Here is a 22,463-nt window from a genome sequence, read left to right as displayed (position 1 = left end):
GTGATATGGTGGAGAAACGGCGACATACGCGGGCTTTGAGGAGAGGTGCAGCATTGTCTGCAAGAGCTCTGGTCAATCAGAATAACAGTTCAAAGTGATGTGACTGAGCCAGAGGGTCAGAAGTCAGGTGTTAATAGTAGGTGATTGGAGTCAGTCTAGGGTCAGAAGTGTGATATTCCTTTGTGACTGGACATAATGAAATGGCTTAGTCCTAAACAGTGCAAAAAGCAGTATAGGGCCAGTCTAACGCAGGGGTGTCAAACTCATTCCATGGAGGGCCTAGTGGCTGCAGGGTTTTCCTTTCAATGAAGACAACCAGGTGAGGAAAGTTCCTTACTAAGTAATACCTTAATACATCAATCAAGTACAAGGGGGGAGTGAAAGCAAGCAGACACTGGGCTCTCCATGAAATTGATTTGACACGTGGTCTAAAGAGTGCCTTACCCATGGTCTTACAGGATGACTGTCTGTGGAGTTTTAGGGAGTAATGGTTGCTTAAATTGACAGTTGAATGCTGCCTTTCATTGTTTTGAAAACAGTGCATGTGTTTGGAAAGCTCCATTATACACTGAGTATATGAAATATTAAAAACACCTGCTCTTTCCATGACATGGACTGACCAGGTGAATGCTATGATCCCTTATTGATGTAACTTGTTAAATCCACTTCAATCAGTGTAGATGAAGGGGAGGAGACAGATTAAATAAGTATTTTTAATCCTTCTGGGACATGGATTGTGTATGTGTGCCATTCAGAGGGTGAATTGGCAAGACAAAAGTTTTAAGTGCCTTTGAACGGGGTATGGTAGTAGGTGCCAGGCACACTGGTTTGTGTCAAGAACTGCAACGCTGCTGGGTTTTTCATGCATGCTCATCAGTTTCCCGTGTGAATCAAGAATGGTCCACCACCCAAAAGACATCCAACCAACTTGAAACAACTGTGGGAAGCATTGGAGTCAACATGGGCCTGCATCCCTATGGAACGCTTTCAACACCTTGTAGAGTCCATGTTCTGACTAATTGAGGCTGTTGTGAGGGCAAACAGGGGGGGGGGGGTGCAACTCAATATTAGGAAGGTGTGTTTGGTATACGCATTGTTTATGCTAGACTAAGGCATAATCATGGTGTGTGTGTGTGTGTTTTGACAGATGAACGATGCTAGTGTCTGTGTGTGGGAGGAGGCAGTCTGAGATGACATCACAGCTGTGCTATAGTCTAATCACATCCACATGTCAGCTGGGTGTGTCTCCTCCACTCCTGCCAATGGCCAGCCAACAGCCAATCACAATGCATGGAACACCCTCCCATTTTTTGAGAATGGGGGAGCCGGAAGGAGTGTATTATATGGTGTGTGTGTGTGTATTGTGTGTGTGTGTGAGACAGAAGACAGAGAGGTATTCATGTGGGGTGACGTGAAGGGGGAGGCATGTTACCCCTAAATCAATTCTTCACACACAGTCAGTCACATTTCATGGCCAAATTAAATTACAGAGCACATCTTGTTTTCACAGAGAAGAGTCAACACACCACACAAAGTATCAACACACCACACAAAGCGTGGCTGCTCCAAACATGCTATAGAATGCTTCCTAAATGGCACCCTATTCTCTATATAGTTCACTACTTTTCACCATAGCCCTATGGGCCCTGGTCAAAAATAATGCACTAAATAGGGAATACGATGCCATTTTGGATGGAGACATTACAGTGGATGAATCTGGCTGGAGTATGTTGGGGTCGGTTCATAATATGTATGACAACAGATCATTGTAGTATACTGTTTGAGTGCACTACAACAGAAGTATTCAGACTTCTTGACATTTTCCACATTTGTTACGTTACAGCCTTATTCTAAAATGGATTAAATTGTTTGTTTTTTCCTCATCAAACTACAAACAATATCCCATAATGACAAAGCGAAAACAGGTTTTTAGAATTTTTGTAAATTTCAAAAAAATATAAAACAGAAATACCTTATTTAAACAAGTATTCAGACCCTTTGCTATGAGACTCGAAATTGAGCTGAGGTGCATCTTGTTTCCATTGATCTTTGGAAGATTTAGAATGGTGCCAAAGGGGATGGCTGCCGTTTTACGGTCTCTTAACCAACTGTGCTATTTTGTTAGTTTTTTCACATTGTTTGTAACATGTTTTTTTAACTTATTTTGTACATAATGTTGCTGCTATCATTTATGATGAAAAACTACTTTGGGACATCAGAACAGCGATTACTCACCTTGAACTGGACAAAGATTTTTCTTTAAGATCGGTGGGTCCCTCACGGGACGGTTGACCTAACGTAGGCTAAGCGATTAGCATGAAGTTGTAAGTAACAAGAACATTTCCCAGGACATAAATATATCTGATATTGGCAGAGAACTTAAATTCTTGTTAATCTAATTGCACTGTCCAATTTACAGTAGCTATTACAGTGAAGAATACCATGCTATTGTTTGAGGAGAGTGCACAGTTATGAACTTGAAAAGTTATTAATAAACAAATTAGGCACATTTGGTCAGTCTTGATACAACATTTTGAACAGAAATGAAATGGTTCATTGGATCAGTCTAAAACTTTGCACATAAACTGCTGCCATCTAGTTGTCAAAATCTAAATTGCGCCTGTGCTGGAATAATACATTATGGCCTTTCTCTTGCATTTCAAAGATGGTACAATTTTTTTTTTTTTAATGGCTGTTTTTTCTTTGTATTTTCTTTTACCAGATCTAATGTGTTATATTCTCCTACATTCATGTCACATTTCCACAAACTTCAAAGTGTTTCCTTTCAAATGGTGTCAAAAATATACATATCCTTGCTTCAATGCCTGAGCTACAGGCAGTTAGATTTGGGTATGTCATTTAGGCGAACATTTTTAAAAAGGGTCAGATTCTTAAGAGTTTAACGCGTCCGGCGTGAAGGACATACTACTTTCTCGGGAACATGCCCAAATCTGTTAAGAAAAGACAGAGAAAAAGGGGGCGTAGGTCTGGCTGCCTTCTGAGAATTTGTAGGTGAGTGAGTAAACCTCCTCTACCATCCGTTATATTGGCCAACGTGCAATCATTGGAAAACAAAATGGATGGTGTACGATCAAGACTATCCTACCAACCGGACATTAAAAACTGTAACATCGTATGTTTCACCGAGTCGTGGCTGAACGACGACATATATAATATAGAGCTGGTGGGATTTTCCATGCATCGACAGGACAGAAGAGCTACGTCTGGTATGACAAGGGGCGGGGGTGTGTGTCTATTTGTCAATAACAGCTGGTGCACGATGTCTAATATTAAAGAAGTCTCGAGGTATTGCTCGCCTGAGGTAGAGTACCTTATACTGTCGACCACACTATCGACCATGAGAGTTCTCATCTATATTATTCGTAGCCGTCTATTTACCACCACAAACCGATGCTGGCACTAAGACCGCTCTCGACCAACTCTATAAGGCCATAAGTAAACAAGAAAATGCTCATCCAGAAGCAGCGCTCCTAGTGGCCGGGGACTTTAATGCAGGCAAACTTAAATCCGTTTTACCTCATTTCTACCAGCATTTCACATGTGCAACCAGAGGAGAAAAAACTCTAGACCACCTTTACTCCATACACAGAGACGCATACAAAGCTCTCCCTCGTCCTCCATTTGGAAAATCTGACAATAATCCTATCCTCCTGATTACCTGCTTACATGCAAAAACTAAAGCAGGAAGTGCCAATGATGCGCTCAATATGGAAGTGGTCAGATGACGCGGATGCTACTCTACAGGACTGTTTTGCAGCACAGACTGGAATATGTTCCGGGATTCATCCAATGGCATTGAGGAGTATACCACCTCAGTCATCATCAATAAGTGCATCGATGACATCGTCTTCAGTGACCGTATGTACAATTTTTTTATTTTATTTTTTATTTCACCTTTATTTAGCCAGGTAGGCAAGTTGAGAACAAGTTCTCATTTAAAACTGTGACCTGGCCAAGAATAAAGCAAAGCAGTTCGACACATACAACAACACAGAGTTACACATGGAATAAACAAAATATACAGTCAATAATGCAGTTGAAGAAAATCTATATACAGTGTGTGCAAATGAGGTAAGAAAAGGGAGGTAATGCAATAAATAGACAATGGTGGCAAAGTAATTACAATATACCAATTAGACACTAGAGTGATTGATGTGCAGAAGATGAATGTGCAAGTAGAGATGCAGGGCTGCAAAGGAGCAAGATTGTCAGGCGTGTGAGTACTTGTGCTGAAGTCAGGTGCAGGAGAGCAGAGGATTGTGAACAGACAGACGCAACTGCATCCGAAAACCTCCAGCCAACAAGGCAAAGTGTATAACGCGCAAAACAGTCACAACACATCAAATGTATACAAAACAGGCTTCGTGAAATAACACGGGAAAAACGCACACAAGCCTAGTGCGTTCAAAAACACGTAACACAAAAACAATCTTCCACAAAGACATGAGGGGGAACAGAGGAATAAATACATGTAGTGTAATTGGGGAATGAAAACCAGGTGTGCAAATAACAAGACAAAACAAATGGATACATGAAAAACGGAGCGGCGATGGCTAGAAAGCCGGTGACGTCGACAGCGGAACAAGGAGAGGAGCCGACTTCGGTGGAAGTCGTGACAAAAATAAATAAATGCAGTATGGGGATGAGGTAGTTGGATGGGTTATGTACAGGTGCAGTGATCTGTGAGCTGCTCAGACAGCTGGTGCTTAAAGCTAGTGAGGGAGATAAAACGGGCTTTGGTGACAAAACGGATGGCACTGTGATAGACTGCATCCAATTTGTTGAGTAGAGTGTTGGGGACTATTTTGTAAATGACATCGCCGAAGTCGAGGATCGGTAGGATGATCAGTTTTACGAGGGTATATTTGGCAGCATGAGTGAAGGATGCTTTGTTGCAAAATAGAAAGCCGATTCTAGATTTAATTTTGGATTGGAGATGCTTAATGTGAGTCTGGAAGGAGAATTTACAGTCTAACCGTCCAGAGTAGTGATGCTGGGCGGGCGGGCAGGTGTGGACAGCGATCGGTTGAAGAGCATGCATTTAGTTTTACTTGCATTTAAGAGCAGCTGGAGGCCGTGGAAGGAGTGTTGTATGGCATTGAAGCTCAGCAGGCCCTCCGATTTGACACACTGAACTCTGTCTGAGAAGTAGTTGGTGAACCAGGCGAGGCAGTCATTTTAGAAACCAAGGCTGTTTAGTCTGCCGATAAGAATGTGGTGATTGACAGAGTCGAAAGCCTTGGCCAGGTCGATGAATACGGCTGCACAGTAATGTCTCTTATCGATGTCACGTTCTGACCTTAGTTCCTTTTTTATGTCTTTATTTTACGTTGGTCAGGGCGTGAGTTGGGGTGGGCATTCTATGTTGTTTTTCTATGTTTTGTTCTGTACGTTATATTTCTATGTGTTTGGCCTAGTATGGTTCTCAATCAGAGGCAGGTATCGATCGTTGTCTCTGATTGAGAATCATACTTAGGTAGCCTGTTTTCCCACTATGGGTTGTGGGTAGTTGTTTCCGTTTCAGTGTTTTCACCATTCGGGACTGTTTTCGGTTTTCATTTTGATTCTCTTGTTCTTTTTTTGTATTTTGTATTCATTCTATTACTCAAAGCATGCGCTGGCTAGTATCTTCATTGACATTTTCAACCTCTCCCTGACCGAGTCTGTAATACCTACATGTTTCAAGCAGACCACCATAGTCCCGGGTGACCAAGGAAGCGAAGGTAACCTGTCTAAATGATTACCACCCTGTAGCACTCACGTCGGTAGCCATCAAGTGCTTTGAAAGGCTGGTAATGGCTCACATCATCATCCTGGATACCCTAGACCCACTCCAATGCCCCTACTGCCCCAACAGATCCACAGATGACACAATCTCAATCGCACTCCACACTGCTCTTTCCCGCACTGCTCTTTCACTTCTCCTTCCTGGACAAAAGGAACACCTATGTGAGAATGCTGTTCATTAACTATAGCTCAGCATTCAACACCATAGTGCCCACAAATCTCATCACTAAGCTAAGGACCCTGGGACTAAACATCGCCCTCTGCAACTGGATGCTGGACTTCATGACAGGCCGCTCCCAGGCGGTAAGGGTAGGCAACAACACGTCTGCCGCATTGATCCTCAACACTGGGGTCCCTCAGGGGTGTGTGCTTAGTCCCCTCCTGTACTCCCTGTTCACCCACGACTGCGTGGCCAAACACTAACATTAACATTGACGAGGCTGTAGTGGAGCGGTTCGAGTGTTTCTAGTTCCTTGGTGTCCACATCACCAACGAACTATAATGATCCGAACACACCAAGACAGTCGTGAAGAGGGCACAACAACACCTCAGGAGACTGAAAAGTTTTGGCATGGGTACCCAGATCCACAAAAAGTTCTATAGCTGCACCATCGAGAGCATCCAGACCGGTTGCATCACCGCCTGGTATGGCAACTGCTCGTTATCTGACCATAAGGCGCTACAGAGGGTAGTGCATATGGCCCAGTACATCACTGGGGTCAAGCTTCCTGACATCCAGAACCTATATACTAGGCGGTGTCAGAGGAAAGCCCAAAAAATTGTCGAAGACTCTAGTCACCCAAGTCATAGACTGTTCTCTCTGCTACCGCATGGCAAGCGGTACCAGAGCGCAATGTCTAGTACCAAAAGGCTCCTTAACAGCTTCTACCCCCAAGCCATAAGACTGCTGAACAATTAATCAGATGGCCACCCGGACAATTTACATTGACACCCCCACCATTTGATTTTACACTGCTGCTACTCGCTGTTTATTATCTATGCATAGTCACTTTACTCCTACTTACATGTACACATTACCTCGACTAACCTGTACCCCCACACATTGACTCGGTACCGGCACCCCCTGCATATAGGGTGCGGCAGGTAGCCTAGTGGTTAGAGCATTGGGCCAGTAACTGAAAGGTTGCTGGATCGAATCCCCGAGCTGACAAGGTAAAAGTCTGTCATTCTGCACCTGAACAAGGCAGTTAACCCACTTTTCCTAGGCTGTCATTGTAAATAAGAATTTGTTCTTAACTGACTTAAACAAAGGTTACATAAAATTATATATATATAGCCTTGTTATTTTATTGTGTTACTTTTGATTGTTTTTGACTTTAGTTATTTGGTAAATATTTTCTTAACTCTTTTTTGAACTCTTTTTTGAACTGTTATTTGGTCAGGGAGATGACCAAGAACATGACTGTCACTCTGACAGAGATCACATTCCTCTATAGAGATGGGAGAACCTTCCAGAAGGACAACCATCACTCCTCAGTAAAAGGCACATGACAGCCCGCTTGGAGTTTGCCAAAAGGCACCTAAAGACTCTAAGACCATGAGAAACAAGATTCTCTGGTCTGATGAAACCAAGATTGAACTCCTTGGCCGGAATGCCAAACGTCACGTCTGGAGGAAACCTGGCACCATCCCTACGGTGAAGCATGGTGGTGGAAGTATCATGCTATGGGGATGTTTGTCAGCGCCAGGGACTGGGAGACTAGTCTGGATCGAGGGATAGATGAACGGATCAAAGTACAGAGAGATCCTTGATGAAAAACTGCTCCAGATTGCTCAGGACCTCAGACTGGGGCAAAGGTTCACCGTCCAACAGGACAATTATCCCAAGCACACAGCCAAGACAACGCAAGAGTGGCTTCGGGACAAGTCTCTGAATTTCCTTAAGTAGCTCTGCCAGAGCCCGAACTTGAAACCGATTGAACATCTCTGGAGAGACCTGAAAATAGCTGTGCAGCGACACTCCCCATCCAACCTGACAGAGATTGAGGATCTGCAGAAAAGAATGGGAGAAACTCCCCAAATACAGGTGTGCCAAGTTTTTTCGGTCATACCCAAGAAGACTCAAGGCTGTAATCGTTGCCAAAGGTGCTTCAACAAAGTACTGAGTAGAGGGTCTGAGTACTTATATAAGTGTGATATTTCTGTTTATTTGTAATAAATTTGCTAAAATTTATAAAAACCTGTTTTTGCTTTGTCATTATGGGGTATTGTGTGTAGATTGATGAGGGAAAAAAACAATTTAATCAATTTTAGAATAAGTCTGTAACGTAACAAAATGTGGATGAAGTCAAGGGGTCTGAATACTTTTCAAATCCCCTCCACAAAAACATAAACTCAACAATTTCAAAGATTTTACTGAGTTACAATTCATATAAGGAAATCAGTCAATTTAAATAAATTCATTATGCCCAAATCTATGGATTTCATGACTGGGCAGGGGTGCAGTCTTGAGTAGGCCTGGGAGGGCATAGGCCACCCATTTGGGAGCCAAGCCCAGCCACTAGGGAGCAGGCCCAACCAATCAGAATGAGTTTTCCCCAACAAAAGGGCTTTATTACAGACAGAAATACTCCTCAGTTTCATCAGCTGTTCGGGTGGCTGGTCAAAGGTGAACGTGCAGTTGAAGAAGCCGGATGTGGAGGTCCTGGGCTGGCGTGGTTACACGAGGTCTGCGGTTGTGAGACTGATTTGACATACTGCAAAATTCTCTAAAACGATGTTGGAGGTGGCTTATGGTAGAGAAATTAACATTAAATTATCTGGCAACAGCTCTGGAGGACATTCCTGCAGTCAGCATGCCAATTGCACGCTCCCTCAAAACTTAAGACATCTGTGGCATTGTGTTGTGACAAAACTGCACATTACAAGTTTTTGTACCAAGCACAAGGTGCACCTGTATAATGTTTATGCTTCTTGATAAGCCACACCTGTCAGGTAAAGGAGAAACGCTCACTAGCAGGGATGTAAACAAATTTGTGCACAAATTTTGAGAAAAATATGCTTTTTGTGCAAATTGAAAATGTCTTGTATCTTTTATTTTAGCTCGTGAAACATGGGACCAACTCTTTACATGTTGTGTTCATAATTTTGTTCAGTATACAATAATGTAACAAACAAAATTATTGCACTCAATCATGGCTGTCTCTCTTTTCAGGCAATCTGTTCTTGGACCTGTAGTTAGTCTACAACAACATATACAAAACACCCATTGAAAACAACGCATCTTAGCATTACAATGTTGTCATACAAACAGACATTCACATTTTGCACAGATATCACATACGTGTAACTATATTTAGTAGACTAATACTTCTACTTAAAACAACACACCTAATCAGTTTATATTAGAGGACATAATATTGGCAGCCAAACACCATGGCAATGTTTGAACAACATTGTCCAGATTGCCTGAACTGTGTAGGCTAGTGTGTGTATTTGAAAAGAGTTAATTAGATAGCAGCCTGGTTGGACGGTACAACATCAGTTTTACTAGTCTTGTCATTCTAGAAACATAATTAGTGTACAATTTTAACGGATCTGAAAAGGACGTAGTGTTCAAATTCTACCTGGATTCTCAATACTGTATGTTTTTATGGCTATGTGTTAAAGCTAGAATTTAGCTGGGACTGTCTGGGAGTGGTCTAAGTAGAGGGCCAAATTGAACGAGCCTAATGGGTGGGATATGTAACCTGAAGAGTAGCTGTTATTGGCAGAGAGGTTTGAAACTCTCTTTGTTATTGGTCTATTAACTTATATAATAGAAACTCCATCCCACTAAAACTGGCTGACATTTCAGACAGCTCTTACACTAAAACCGGCTGTCATTTCAGACAGCCCTTACACTAAAACATTATTATCATAATTTTCACAATATTATTCCAATCCCATAGTGTTGAAATATATATATATATATTGACCGCCCTGGGAATTTAAGGCAGGTACAGATTGGCCATGATATTGACTATGTGTTAAGGCAGGTACAGATTGATCATGATATTGAAGGCTTCGTTCATACAAAATGTCCATGCTAAAAAAAAAAACAGTAAATAATAGCCTGGTTCAGGAAACGTAATCCAAAGAAAATAACCAAAACTAAATCAGCAAGACAAGGCTGAGACATACAAAGAGAGACATTCAATCTTTCTAAACTTAAAAAAATTGCTTATCAATTAATATTGCTCATAGTAGAGACATTTATGCAACCATTCTCAATGTTCATTTATCTCATTGTAGAACCAGGTTAAGGCCAATTCCAACACTGATATATTAACAGACATTGCTTGTTTGTGCAGATCACCAGGTTCAGGAAGGCATGTCAAGCTCTTGTACCAAACTAAAACTAGAAAACTACACCATGACTCATAGCTGTCAGTCAACTGTATTCCAAAATGCCAGCATTATGTCAAAATGAACTGCTTTTGGTTGAGGTTTGACATAGTCTGTGTCAGTCCATCAGTCCATGTGTCTCAGTCTGTGTCAGTATATCATTTATATTATCTGAGAGTAACACAATCTACCCTAGGTCCTAAACCCTAACCCTATACCACTAGAAAAGTCATGTTCAGTAGGAGCAAACTGGACAATAAAAAAAAACTAAAATGAGTGTATATATTGGGTATGTTCAGGTAGCATCTCCTCCATTTCCAAATGTTTTCTCCCACTGAACACAAGACAGGGTGGTTAGTGGATGTTATGAAAATCCTACTAGCAGTCTGCTCCCAGATCTGTTTAAGCTTCTGTTAACTCAATCAAATGTATTTTATAAAGCCCCTTTTACCTCAGAAGTTGTCACAAAGTGCTTTATATAAACCTAGAAAGGAAGCAGGCCTAGAGGGGTGGTCATTCCTCTTCTGGCTGTACCAGGTGGAGATTTAAGAGTACATGTGGCCATTATGGCCAGATCGTTGTTCAAGACGAAAAACGTAATTTCTGTCATTGTGAAACAAGGAGTTGCCATGATAGCACAAGCAGACCGACACATAGGCTGTACTAGTAGTAGGATAGGTAGACGGTGTGACCTGATTGGTCTATTGAGACCAGACAATTAGGAAGAAGCTTTAAAAGAGTATTAGGATTCCTCCCTCCCTCTGTACGTGGCCTCATCCCAAATGACACCCTATTCCCTATTAAGTGTGCTACTTTTGACATACATAGTGCATTACATTTGACCAGAGCCCTGGTCAAAAGAAGTGCACTAAATAAGGAATAGGGTGCTATTTGGGACTGAAGCCTGTGTGTCTCAGTTGGCCAATAGAAAATCGCTGTTGTTGCTGCTGCCTTTTCTGATCTCAGCAATTAAGTTATGGAGTTTCTCAGACACTGCCACCTGGTGGAGAAAACATGAAAGAACAGCATTAGATTATGATGGTACCTGTGTGTGTGTACGTGCATAGTAGGGATGGGCATTTGGAATAATGTCTGTGCTCCGAGTACTCTCATGGATTTTTTTTTTTGGAGTACACGCATGTAAGTGTGAAACGGGGCTGAAGGTAAACAAATTTGCGGTATGCTATCTTTTGTCCCAATTACTGGTTGTTCTGACACAATTAAAAACCAAACAACATATTTTCACTGCACTTGACATAGTCCCTAAAAAGTTGGCAGTGCTTAGAAATTCAACCTGCTAAATAGTTGCATTTGTACATTTTGAATATTTGATTTGATTATTAGTAAATGAATACAAACCTTGAATCGAGTACTCGAGTACTCCACCCATCCCTAGTGCCTTATGGTATATAAGTGTGTGCGTGCATAAGTGTGTGTGTAAAGGTGAGTACATTTACATTGGAGAAATGCAGGATGACTGTGACAGCGCGTCAGATGCCTTTCTATCCAATACCCAAAACAATCTAGTCCCTGACGTTGTTCCATGTCTCCACAAAGTAAATGAACCTTAATACTCACTATGTAAGAATCTGGCTCCTGCAGTCTCTTGTGTCGGGGGTGCAGGGTCTGGATGGAGTTCTGAACCTTCTCCCTGGTCTCAGCTGTGCTGCACAGTGGGTGTGTGATCTTCAATAGAGGGAGATACCAATCAACGAATCACATTTATTTTATAAAGCCCTTTGCACATTAGCATTTGTCACAAAGTGCTTTACAATTACCCAGTCTAGACCCGAAAGAGAAAGCAAAGAAAGCTATGAAGAACTTAGGAAGAAACCTAGAGAGGAAGCCGGCTCAGAGGGGTGGCCAGTCCTCTTCTGGCTGAGACGTGTGTGTGTTGGACAGGGTCCAGCAGGCTCACCTGTCCTTTAGTGTAGACCTCCAGGCGTAGACAGCTGACCTGAGAAGGTGTGATTGACTGACAGGTGTTGTTACCAACCACAGGATGACACCTCACTGCCACACACGCCTTAGGTGCAGGCTCCTCACACAAACACAACAGATCCAAGAATGGGTGGCCTGGAGAGAGAGATCGAGAGCAAGAGCGAGAGAGAGGAGAGAGAGAAAAAGAGAGTAAGGAGAGAATGAGTGAGTGAGTGAGTGAGTGAGTGAGTGAGTGAGTGAGTGAGTGAGTGAAAAAGTGTCATGAAAACAGAAATTGAGATGTAGCTAGTTGAGTGTTGAAATAGTAAGTGGAGGGTACAGAGATCCTATAATTCAGGGATTCTATATGTTATTCTATGGTAGAGGGTGACTCCTCACCCTCCATGTCCAGCATCCTATAGACAGCCTTCCTCCCAGGAACAGTACTCTTCTCTGGGTCCTCACTGAACTTCATCCTGGGACTGCCCCGAACCTCCACCAACTGATGGAGAGAGAGATGGAGAGGGTTGAAAATGAGAGAAAGGGTAGAAGACGATGGATACATAAAAAAGGGAAAGTGAGGAGAGGGTGGGCAGAGGCTGTCTGTGTGTGTGTGTGTCCTTTTTACCTTGTACACACACCCGAGTGAAGGCTGTCTCGTGCAGGTGACCAGATGTGTTCCAACACCAACCACATCAATCTCATTCTCCTTAGACGTGGATAGACCGATCAGAGAGGAGAGAGGAAGAGGGAGGATGTAGAGAGGGATAGACAGATCAGAGTGGGGGTAGAGAGGAACAGACAGATCAGATGGAGAGAGAAGAGAGGAGGTAGAGAGGAATAGACAGATCAGATGGAGAGAGGAGAGGAGAGAGGAGGTAGAGAGGAATAGACAGAACAGATGGAGAGAGAAGAGAGGAGGTAGAGAGGAATAGACAGATCAGATGGAGAGAAGAGAGGAGGTAGAGAGGAATAGACAGATCAGATGGAGAGAGAAGGTAGAGAGGAATAGACAGATCAGATGGAGAGAGGAGAGGAGAGAGGAGGTAGAGAGGAATAGACAGATCAGATGGAGAGGAGGTAGAGAGGAATAGACAGAACAGATGGAGAGAGAAGAGAGGAGGTAGAGAGGAATAGACAGATCAGATGGAGAGAGAAGAGAGGAGGTAGAGAGGAATAGACATATCAGATGGAGAGAGAAGAGGTGGGAGGGAGGAGGTAGAGAGGAATAGACAGAACAGATGGAGAGAGAAGAGAGGAGGTAGAGAGGAATAGACAGATCAGATGGAGAGAGAAGAGAGAAGGTAGAGAGGAATAGACATATCAGATGGAGAGAGAAGAGGTGGGAGGGAGGAGGTAGAGAGGAATAGACAGATCAGATGGAGAGAGGAGAGGAGGGAGGAGATAGAGAGGAATAGACAGATCAGATGGAGAGAGGAGAGGAGGGAGGAGGTAGAGAGGAATAGACAGATCAGATGGAGAGGCTTAATGACAGGAGGTAGAACTAAATAAGGTCCTCTCATTCTTCTGCTCCCACTGGCCTCTGTAATGTCTGTCTGGTTCCTCACCTTCTTGTTGAGTTCGGCCATGCTGTACTCTGAGATGTTATTGGTGCCTACTATGAGAAGGGACTGGAAGGCAGGGATGGAGAATCTAGAGAGATAAAATGTGAGATATTTCAAACATGCTTTACTCAAAACCTCTATACTAAGATTAAAGTCCCTAGAGGGTACTAATCTAAGGCTTTACCCCAAATGGCACCCTGTTCCATTTTTAGTGCACTACCTCTTCCCTGGTCTAAATAGAGAATAGGGTGCCATTTGGGACGCATGTTCAGGACACACACAGGACCTTACTGTTCACTGCAGAGTCTGAAGAAATGGCGTACTTCTACTGACTGCCTGCAGAGGTCTCCACTGTCCAGACGCACGCCCAGTGGACTGTAGTCCAGCTCAAACAGAGACAGGGCCACGGCACAGAAGTTGAGCAGGCCACTACTGTAGGGACACAACAGAAACACAATAGAGATGGCATTAATGCTATAGCAGGCTACAGGTGGAAGGAAATGTAGTAGCCTGGCCTAAAGCAATGCTAGTAACAAAAACTTCAACACTGGGATATAGGCTATCTCTAGTCAGAAGCTGTCCTTCTAGGCAAGAACGTCCCCATTCACAGAGAAGAGAAGAGGCGAGACAAGTTGAGACGAGAAGAGTAGCAAAGGGGGAAAGGTTACCAGGTGACACTGTAGCTGTCGATGACCGGCAGGAAGTTGTGTGGGTATGCGATGGCATAGGACAAGAAGGCTGCCAGCTCGCCCTCATGGATCTTCCCAGATTCCGCCCCCAGCAGCTCACACACACGCCCCAGCCAACCCTTGGTCAGCGAGATCAGATCGATGTTGTCATGATCCCCGTTTGCTGCCACTAGCGTCTAATTTGACAGGAGAGACAGGAAGTTCAACCAATCAATCAATATAAGATAGAAATCAATATCCTTATTGTATCAATTGGGAAATCTGTAGTGCAGTCAGGATAAGAAACACCATTAAAACATTAACAACCACACAACATACTGTATATACACATCAGTGGCAGTCATTGACGTTTATGATGAGGGAAGACTACTTTTTTTCATGAACATGACCTTATTTCTATTACAGCATGTTGGATGACTGTCATTCATAGCTAATGGAACTAATGCGTTAGTAAACCCACAATAATCATGCAGTAACATTACAGTGTATAGTCAGTAAGCAGTTACTTGGAAGAGTTCCAGTGTTGTGTTGGATAGTCATAGCCAGCTAGCTAACATAGCATTCCTCTGTTTGAGCCAGGTGTTTGAGTAACTAAACTAGCCAGCTGCATTTGCTAGCTAATGCAGCTTCTCCTTCATTTTTTAAGAAATTAATTTGTAGAAAACTGTTCATCTATTGTCTTTCTCTCTCTTTGAGTCAGCTACTCACCACATGTTATGTACTACAGTGCTAGCTAGCTGTAGCGTATGCTTTCAGTACTAGATTAATTCTCTGATCATTTGATTGGGTGGACAACACGTCAGTTCATGCTGCAAGAGCTCTGATAGGTTGGAGTACTTCCGCCGTAAGTTGTCATAATTACTCTGTAAGTCTATGGAAGGGGGTGAGAACCACGAGCCTCCTAGGTTTTGTATTGAAGTCAATGTACACAGGAGGACAGAGGCTAGCTGTCCTCTTGCTACACCATGGTGCTAACCTACAGAGTTCTGTTGAGGCTACTGTACACCTTCATTGCAAAACAGTGTGTTTTAATCAATTATTTACAGACATAGTTTTTTCTAAAAAGGATAACTTTTTCAATGTTTTACCATTTTTATTTTAATGAAATTCACTGAGGAGGATGGTCCTCCCCTTCCTCCTCTGAGGAGCCTCCATTGATACACATAAGATAAATAGCACACTGATGGGTTATCAACATTGTGGTTATTAACATGTTATTAAAAGGTTAGGAAATGTTTTTATTCAAAGAAAATTAATTAGTGCTAGTTCAGTACAGTGACCCATAAAAGTGTGTACATATGGGCTGCGTGTCTATGTCTCAAATGGCACCCTATTCTCTAAGGGCCCTGGTCAAAAGTAGTGCACTATGTAGGCAATCTGGTGCCAGTTGGCTCACAGCCATGGTTAAAATACTGAGAAATTGATGTTATGAGACACTTGACAGATGTATTTATTTTCTCTGAGGTTGTGTATTGTGGAAGCAAAGGGTCAATGCAAAGGGTCAATACAAAGTCTGTGTCTCAAATGGCACCCTATTCCCTTTTAAGTGCACAACTTTTGACCAGGGCCCATAAGATGGCATTTAGGACACACAGGGGCGGAGAGACTCACCTGAGGCCACACCTCCTCCAGGGAGGAAAAAGAAGTGACATAAGAGTGTGCCATGGTTCCCGCCACGGGGATTCCAAACAGGAAGCCAGCCTGGACGTTACTGGTCATATCAAACCCTGACAGACAGAGGAGTAGGTCACTGTGTATATATATATGTGTGTGTGTGTCCTTACATGTATGTGTGTGTCTCTCCTCACCTCCGACGTATGTGTATCTTGAGGCTGTGAGGCCCCCGTCAGGCCCCTGTGCTCTCCTCAGGCCCATCTCTAACAGCTTCCTCCTGGAACCAGCAGCCAGACGGAACCGGGCCGCGTTACTGCATACCAGACTGGAGAGAGAAGGGAGATACAGAGAATTACCATAATGCACTATTGGAGTATACAGTATTCCTACCTGTCGACAAGGTGTGTGTGTGTGTGTGTGTGTGTGTGTGTGTGTGTGAGTTCCACATTTTAATGTCACGTGCAGTGAAATTACATCCTTGTAGTACTCAATATCAATGTAGCACTAAAAATATCCTAAAGTAGAACAAAAAAACACACAAGAAATAAAAATAAGAAGAACAAGAGAAAGTAAGAAGCTAAATACTGGGTCAGTTCCAATACAATATTTACAATGTGCAGGGATACTGGAGTGATAGAGGTAGATACACTACATGACCAAAATAATGTGGACAGCTGCTCGTCGAACATTTCATTCCAAAATCATGGGCATTAATATGGAGTTGGTCCCCCCTTTGCTGTTGTAACATTAGATGTTGGAACACTACTGCATTAGATGTTGGAACATTACTGCAGGGACTTGCTTCCATTCAGCCACAACAGCATTAGCGAGGTCGGGCACTGATGTTGGGCGATTATGCCTGGCTCGCAGTCGGTGTTCCAATTCATCCCAAAGGTGTTTGATGGGGTTGAGGTCAGGGCTCTGTGCAGACGCGTCAAGTTCTTCCAAAATGATCTCAACAAACCATTTCTGTATGGACCTCGCTTTGTGCATGGGGCATTGTCATGCTAAACAGGAAAGGGCCTTTCTTAAACGGTTGCCACGAAGTTGGAAGCACAGAATCGTCTAGAATGTCATTGTATTATGCAGCATTAAGATTTCCCTTCACTGGAACTAAGGGGCCTAGCCAGAATCAAGAAAAACATCCCCAGACCATTAGTCCTCCTCCACCAAACTTTACAGTTGGCACTATGCATTCAGGCAGGTAGCGTTCTCCTGGCATCCAAACCCAGATTCGTCCGTCGGACTGCCAGATGGTGAAGTGTGATTCATCACTCCAGAGAACGCGTTTCCACTGCTACCGAGTCCAATGGCGGCTTTACGCCACTCCAGCCAACGCTTGGCATTGCGCATAGTGATCTTAGGCTTGTGTGCGACTGCTCGGCCATGGAAACCCATTTCATAAAGCTCTCGACGAACAGTTCTTGTGCTGACGTTGCTTCTAGAGGCAGTTTGGAACTTGGTAGTGAGTGTTGAAACCGAGGACAGACTATTTTTACGTGAGACTCACTTCAGCACTCGACGGTCCTGTTCTGTGAGCTTGTGTGGCCTAACACTTCATGGTTGAGCCGTTGTTGCTCCTAGACGTTTGAAATAACACTACTTACAGTTGACCGGGGCAGGTTTAGCAGGGCAGAAATTTGATAAACTGACTTGTTGGAAAGGTAACATCCTATGACAGTGCCATGTTGAAAATCACTGAGCTCTTCAGTCAGTGGTGTAAAGTACTTAAGTAAAAATACTTTAAAGTACTACTTAAATTGATTTTTGGGGTATCTGTACTTCACTATTTATATTTTTGACAACTTTTACTCCACTACATTCCTAAAGAAAATAATGTACTTTTTACTCCATACATTTTCCCTGACATTACATTTCGAATGCTTAGCAGGACAGGAATATTGTCTAATTCACACATTTATCAAGAGAACATCCCTGGTCATCCCTACTGCCTCTTATCTGGCAGACTCACTAAACACAAAGGCTTCGTTTGTAAATTATGTCTGAGTGTTGGAGTGTGCCCCTGGCTATCCGTAAAAAAAATTGAAAAAAAAGAAAATCGTGCCGTCTGGTTTGCTTAATATAAGGAATGTGAAATGATTCATACTTTTACTTTTGATATTGATGTATATTTTAGCAATTACATTTACTTTTGATACTTAAGTATAATTAAAACCAAATACTTGTAGACATTTCCTCAAGTAGTATTTGACTGGGTGACTTTCACTTGAGTCATGTTCTATTTCGGTATCTTTACTTTTACTCAAGTATGACAATTGGGTACTTTTCAACCACTGTTCTTCTGCCAATGTCTTCCTATGGAGATTGCATGGCTGTGTGCTCGATTTTATACACCTGCCAGCAACGGGTACGACTGAAATAGACTAATCCACTAATTTGAAGGGGTGTCCACATACTTTTGTATATTTAGTGTATGTGTAGGGAGGGGTAAGGTGACTTGGCATCAGTATTATAATAAACAGAGTAGCATCAACATAAATGCTGATTGTATGCGATTGTGTGTGTAGAGTGGTTGGGAGAGTGTATGTGCGTGAGTGTGTAGAATCCTGTGAGTGTGCATAGAGACTTAGCAAAAATCAAATACAAGGGTCAACTCAGATAGTCCGTGTAGCCATTCTGCTAGCTATTTAGCAGTCTTACGGCTTGGCGATAGAAGCTGTTTAGGAACCTGTTGGTGCCAGACTTTATGCACCGGTACCGCTTGCCATGCGGCAGCAGAGAAAACAGTCTATGGCTTGGGTGGATGGAGTTAACGATTTTCCGGGCCTTTCTGTCACACCGCCTGATATAGAGGTCGTGGATGGCAGGGCGCTCGGCCCCAGTGATGTACTGGGCTGTCCGCACCACACTCTGTAGCGCCATGCGATCGAGGGCAGTCCTATTGCCATGCCAAGCATTGATACAGCCAATCAATATGCTCTCAATGGTGCAGCTGTAGAACTTTTTGAGGATTTGAGGGCCCATGCCAAACCTTTTCAAGTTTGCTGAAGGAGAAGTGTGTCCCTACCTGGCGTAGTTGACCAGACACAACAGGCTGGTCTCCAGTAGTTGAACCACAGCCAGAGGACCAGACACCTCCATCAGAGGTACCTTCAAACAGAGGAACAGCACAATCAATGAATCAATCAACTCAGTCATCAACCCTGACCACTGTGGGTGAGTCCCTGAGCCTCCTGACCACTGTGGGTGAGTCCCTGAGCCTCCTGACCACTGGCCCTTGGGGGTGAACCGTCCCTGAGTGTAACCATAGAAATAGAATGACTAGATTATATTTCTATGAATGTAACCCTTGCGGGCATGGTTCGAGTTACAGGGGGGCTGGTCCGATCAGGCACCCGCCAGAGACATTAGATACCCCAAGAGACATTGGGCACCCCAAGAGTCAATGTATAATTCCAACCCTGCCTGGGGATGACCCTGAGTATAACCCTTGACACCTGACGTTGTCTCACCCTGGCAAAGACCACCGTTCCCTCGGGGACAGAGTGGAGTGTGACACCGGAACAGTCCAGTTCCCGTAGAAACAGGAAGAAGGCAGGGTCAGTGGCTGGGGGCAGCACGGAACGCAGGTACTCCACATCTATAACACAGTTATACTTTGTTACACATAATCAATAACATAATCATAATTTCCATGTCATTTAGTCATTTAGCAGACCCTCTTATCTGGAGCAACTTCTAATCAGTACAGTAATAACACACATTTACACAACAATACACTATTCATGACATATGAAATAAACAAACGATTTTTATACACGTCAACACACCACTTTTCTAACATCCTGGCATGTGGAATAGTATTAGGCCTACTATAGGTTTTCCAAGAAAAGTCATCTGCCTACCGATCTCAATGACAACTGTTATTACGACATCTACAAACATCGTGTTTTGGCCCAGGGAACGTGAAACATGCTTACAGTTTAGTGTCTAAACAACAACAAGGTAGTCATTGGAGTGTGCCCCTAGCTATCCGTAAATGTAAAAAACAAGACAATTGTGTAGTCTGGTTTGCTCAACATAAGGAATTTGAAATTATTTCAACTTTTACTTTTGATACATAAATATATTATAGCAATTACATTTACTTTTGATACTTAAGAATATTTAAAACCAAATACTTTTACACAAGTAGAATTTTACTGGGTGACTTTTACTTGAGTCATTTTCTATTAAGGTATCTTTACTTTTATTCAAGTATGACATTTGGGTACTTTCTCCACCACTGCTAATAAAGCTAATCTCATAAGAACACATGGGAGAGGGAGAAGAAAGGGAGGGGGCAAGAGGGAGAGGGAGGGATAATCGTGGATTCATATATATATATTTTTTTAAATAGGAGAATCTTACAATTAATTCTAAAACTCACAGGCAGCCAGTGCAGAGACTTTTAAACCAGTTTAATGTGTGCTCTCTGTCTGTTCTTAGTGAGTACCCGTGCTGCACATTCTGTATGTTTTGCAGTTGACCAATGGCTTTCTTGTGTTGACCAAACAGGACGGCATTACAATAGTCAAGCCTGCTTGAAAAAAAGCTAGTTGTAGCAATTCTACACATTTTTGCCATGGGGTGGAGAAAAGATTTGGCAATTTTATTATCCAATTTCATGCATATTTTAAAGTTTTAGAGTTAATTTCCTGAAATTCTACTAATTTTGCCATGGGGCAGAGAGAAAAATGTCCAGTTTACAGCCAATTTCCTGCAATTCTACACATTTTGGCCAAGGCTGGAGAGAAATGTTTGCAGTTTTTAATACAGTATCTGAGTGAGACTGACTAGCAAAATCAATGGGGCCCCCGGGCTCTAATTCAACTTTGAATACTACAAGTTTAGATAGCTGGCCGCTAGAATGATTAACCAATCTGAAAACATATAGCTGACATGGGCTAACTGAGTGACTATCAGTGACTGGCATAACAAGACAAAAACTGTTGATTCACAACCACATTTTGAAATTGCACATTGTGTATTCTACCTTGCAACAGTAAATTGAGACCCCCAACTGAGTCCCCCCCCCTGTTGCCCTTCCCTGCTCTAGACTTTGTGTTGTTGTTATAGGCTCACTAGGCTAGAGCCTATAGGTCTAATCACAAACCTGCCTTGCTAAAATCACCACTTGTAATAACTAATATCAAGGGTATGGGAAAAATATATACTAGCATGTAAATCTTGGTGGGGCAAACTCAACAACAAAAAAATTGGGATGCATGCCAACAAAGCCACAACACAACACAATACATTCATTTGACTATAACGGTGAAAAACAGCACCCACAAACAGTTAGGGCCTACATAAAGCTGTCCCGACAGCAGAGCTTTCTTTTCAGCACCATGGAATGAATCCTTACCACCGCTACACGTGGATATCAGCGGAGCCTTGTCTGGCAGCAAAACAGTTCATTCAGCCTCATTTACTGCCTTTTTTAAAAAACAAAGCTGATATGGCTGACTAGCTTAAACAAATGTGGTTTCTACTGACAATTGAGATTTACAAACTATGGCATAAGGGAACAATGAGTGGCTAAGAGGCAATCCATAATTTTGATTAAGACATTAATGAGCGAGTTAAGACGGATGTAGTCAATATAACTATTTATTCAGCACTTTTGAAATGTACAGCGACATCATTTAGAACATGGGCCGTTCTTAAAGTAGTCTCCCTGTACACTGAGGATAAATAAAGGGGGCATACAATCAGACAATGGATTTCTCTAAAACAGGCTATAGTCTACATGTGCATCATCAAGTCAGAACAGTAGTTTAAGTTATGAGGGGGAAGGGTGAGGCATATGTGCTACTGACAGCTTACTACACAACATGCACTTAGTATTACTACAGTGTACATATCTCCCTGGCATATTATATAATTTATGCAGTGGCATACAATACATTTTTGGACTCACAGTTGTGCTGTGCTCACTTGAACAAGAAGGTGGCTCGGCGGTCCTTCTTGTGGAAAAATGTTGTCATGAAACTTTGTCATCCAAGTCTAGCAATCCCTGGATTTATGGTGCTTTCAAGACAACTGCGGACGAGGTTGGATCATGACGTCAGTGATCTTCAGGTCGGACCTCTAGAAAGAGGCCAGAGTTCCCGACTTGGAATTTCGAGTTGGATGACCATTTAAAATATATTTTCCCAGTCGGAGCTCGTTTTTTCTAGGTTCCCAGTTGTCTTGAACTCACTGAAGTCTGAGATTTCCCAGTTCAGAGTTTCCAGTTGTTTTGAAAGAGACAGAAGTCATGCTAGACTGACAGAATGGCCAATGTACTCAACCTTTTCTGGTCCATGGTATTCATGTGTATGTTTATCCTTTTAAGGTTGGAAAAGAGACCCTTAAACCCAGACTAGGACCACACCCCCTCTCCACCGAATAGCAGGGGAAGCAAAATAGTGATTGCTTTGCAACGCTTGCAGTTAGCTACTGATTTCTTCCAAACCACTTATTGTTGAATTTGAGATTTCCAATTTGTTGGCCGATGTGCACTGTTACGTTTTAT

The 22,463-nt window shown here is 42.7% G+C and overlaps 1 protein-coding gene across 1 annotated transcript in view; it reads right to left on the bottom strand.

Moving 5' to 3' along the window:
• Positions 1-8,842: 8,842 nt before the first annotated feature.
• Positions 8,843-22,463, bottom strand: part of naprt (nicotinate phosphoribosyltransferase) — a 26,201-nt gene continuing 12,580 nt past the window's right edge. The window contains exons 2-13 of the mRNA XM_071346108.1: positions 19,417-19,544; positions 18,972-19,054; positions 16,138-16,268; positions 15,941-16,056; positions 14,309-14,505; positions 13,932-14,072; positions 13,644-13,728; positions 12,704-12,784; positions 12,475-12,577; positions 12,074-12,231; positions 11,734-11,841; positions 8,843-11,155 (exon numbers count right to left, since the gene is read on the bottom strand). Coding sequence (XP_071202209.1) covers positions 11,069-11,155; positions 11,734-11,841; positions 12,074-12,231; positions 12,475-12,577; positions 12,704-12,784; positions 13,644-13,728; positions 13,932-14,072; positions 14,309-14,505; positions 15,941-16,056; positions 16,138-16,268; positions 18,972-19,054; positions 19,417-19,544 — 1,418 coding nt within the window. The 3' untranslated portion in view covers positions 8,843-11,068. The remainder of the gene's footprint in view (positions 11,156-11,733; positions 11,842-12,073; positions 12,232-12,474; positions 12,578-12,703; positions 12,785-13,643; positions 13,729-13,931; positions 14,073-14,308; positions 14,506-15,940; positions 16,057-16,137; positions 16,269-18,971; positions 19,055-19,416; positions 19,545-22,463) is intronic.

This window comes from Salvelinus alpinus, chromosome 16 (assembly GCF_045679555.1).
Source record: "Salvelinus alpinus chromosome 16, SLU_Salpinus.1, whole genome shotgun sequence".
Lineage (NCBI taxonomy): Eukaryota > Metazoa > Chordata > Actinopteri > Salmoniformes > Salmonidae > Salvelinus > Salvelinus alpinus.
This window is presented reverse-complemented; position numbering and strand designations above follow the sequence as displayed.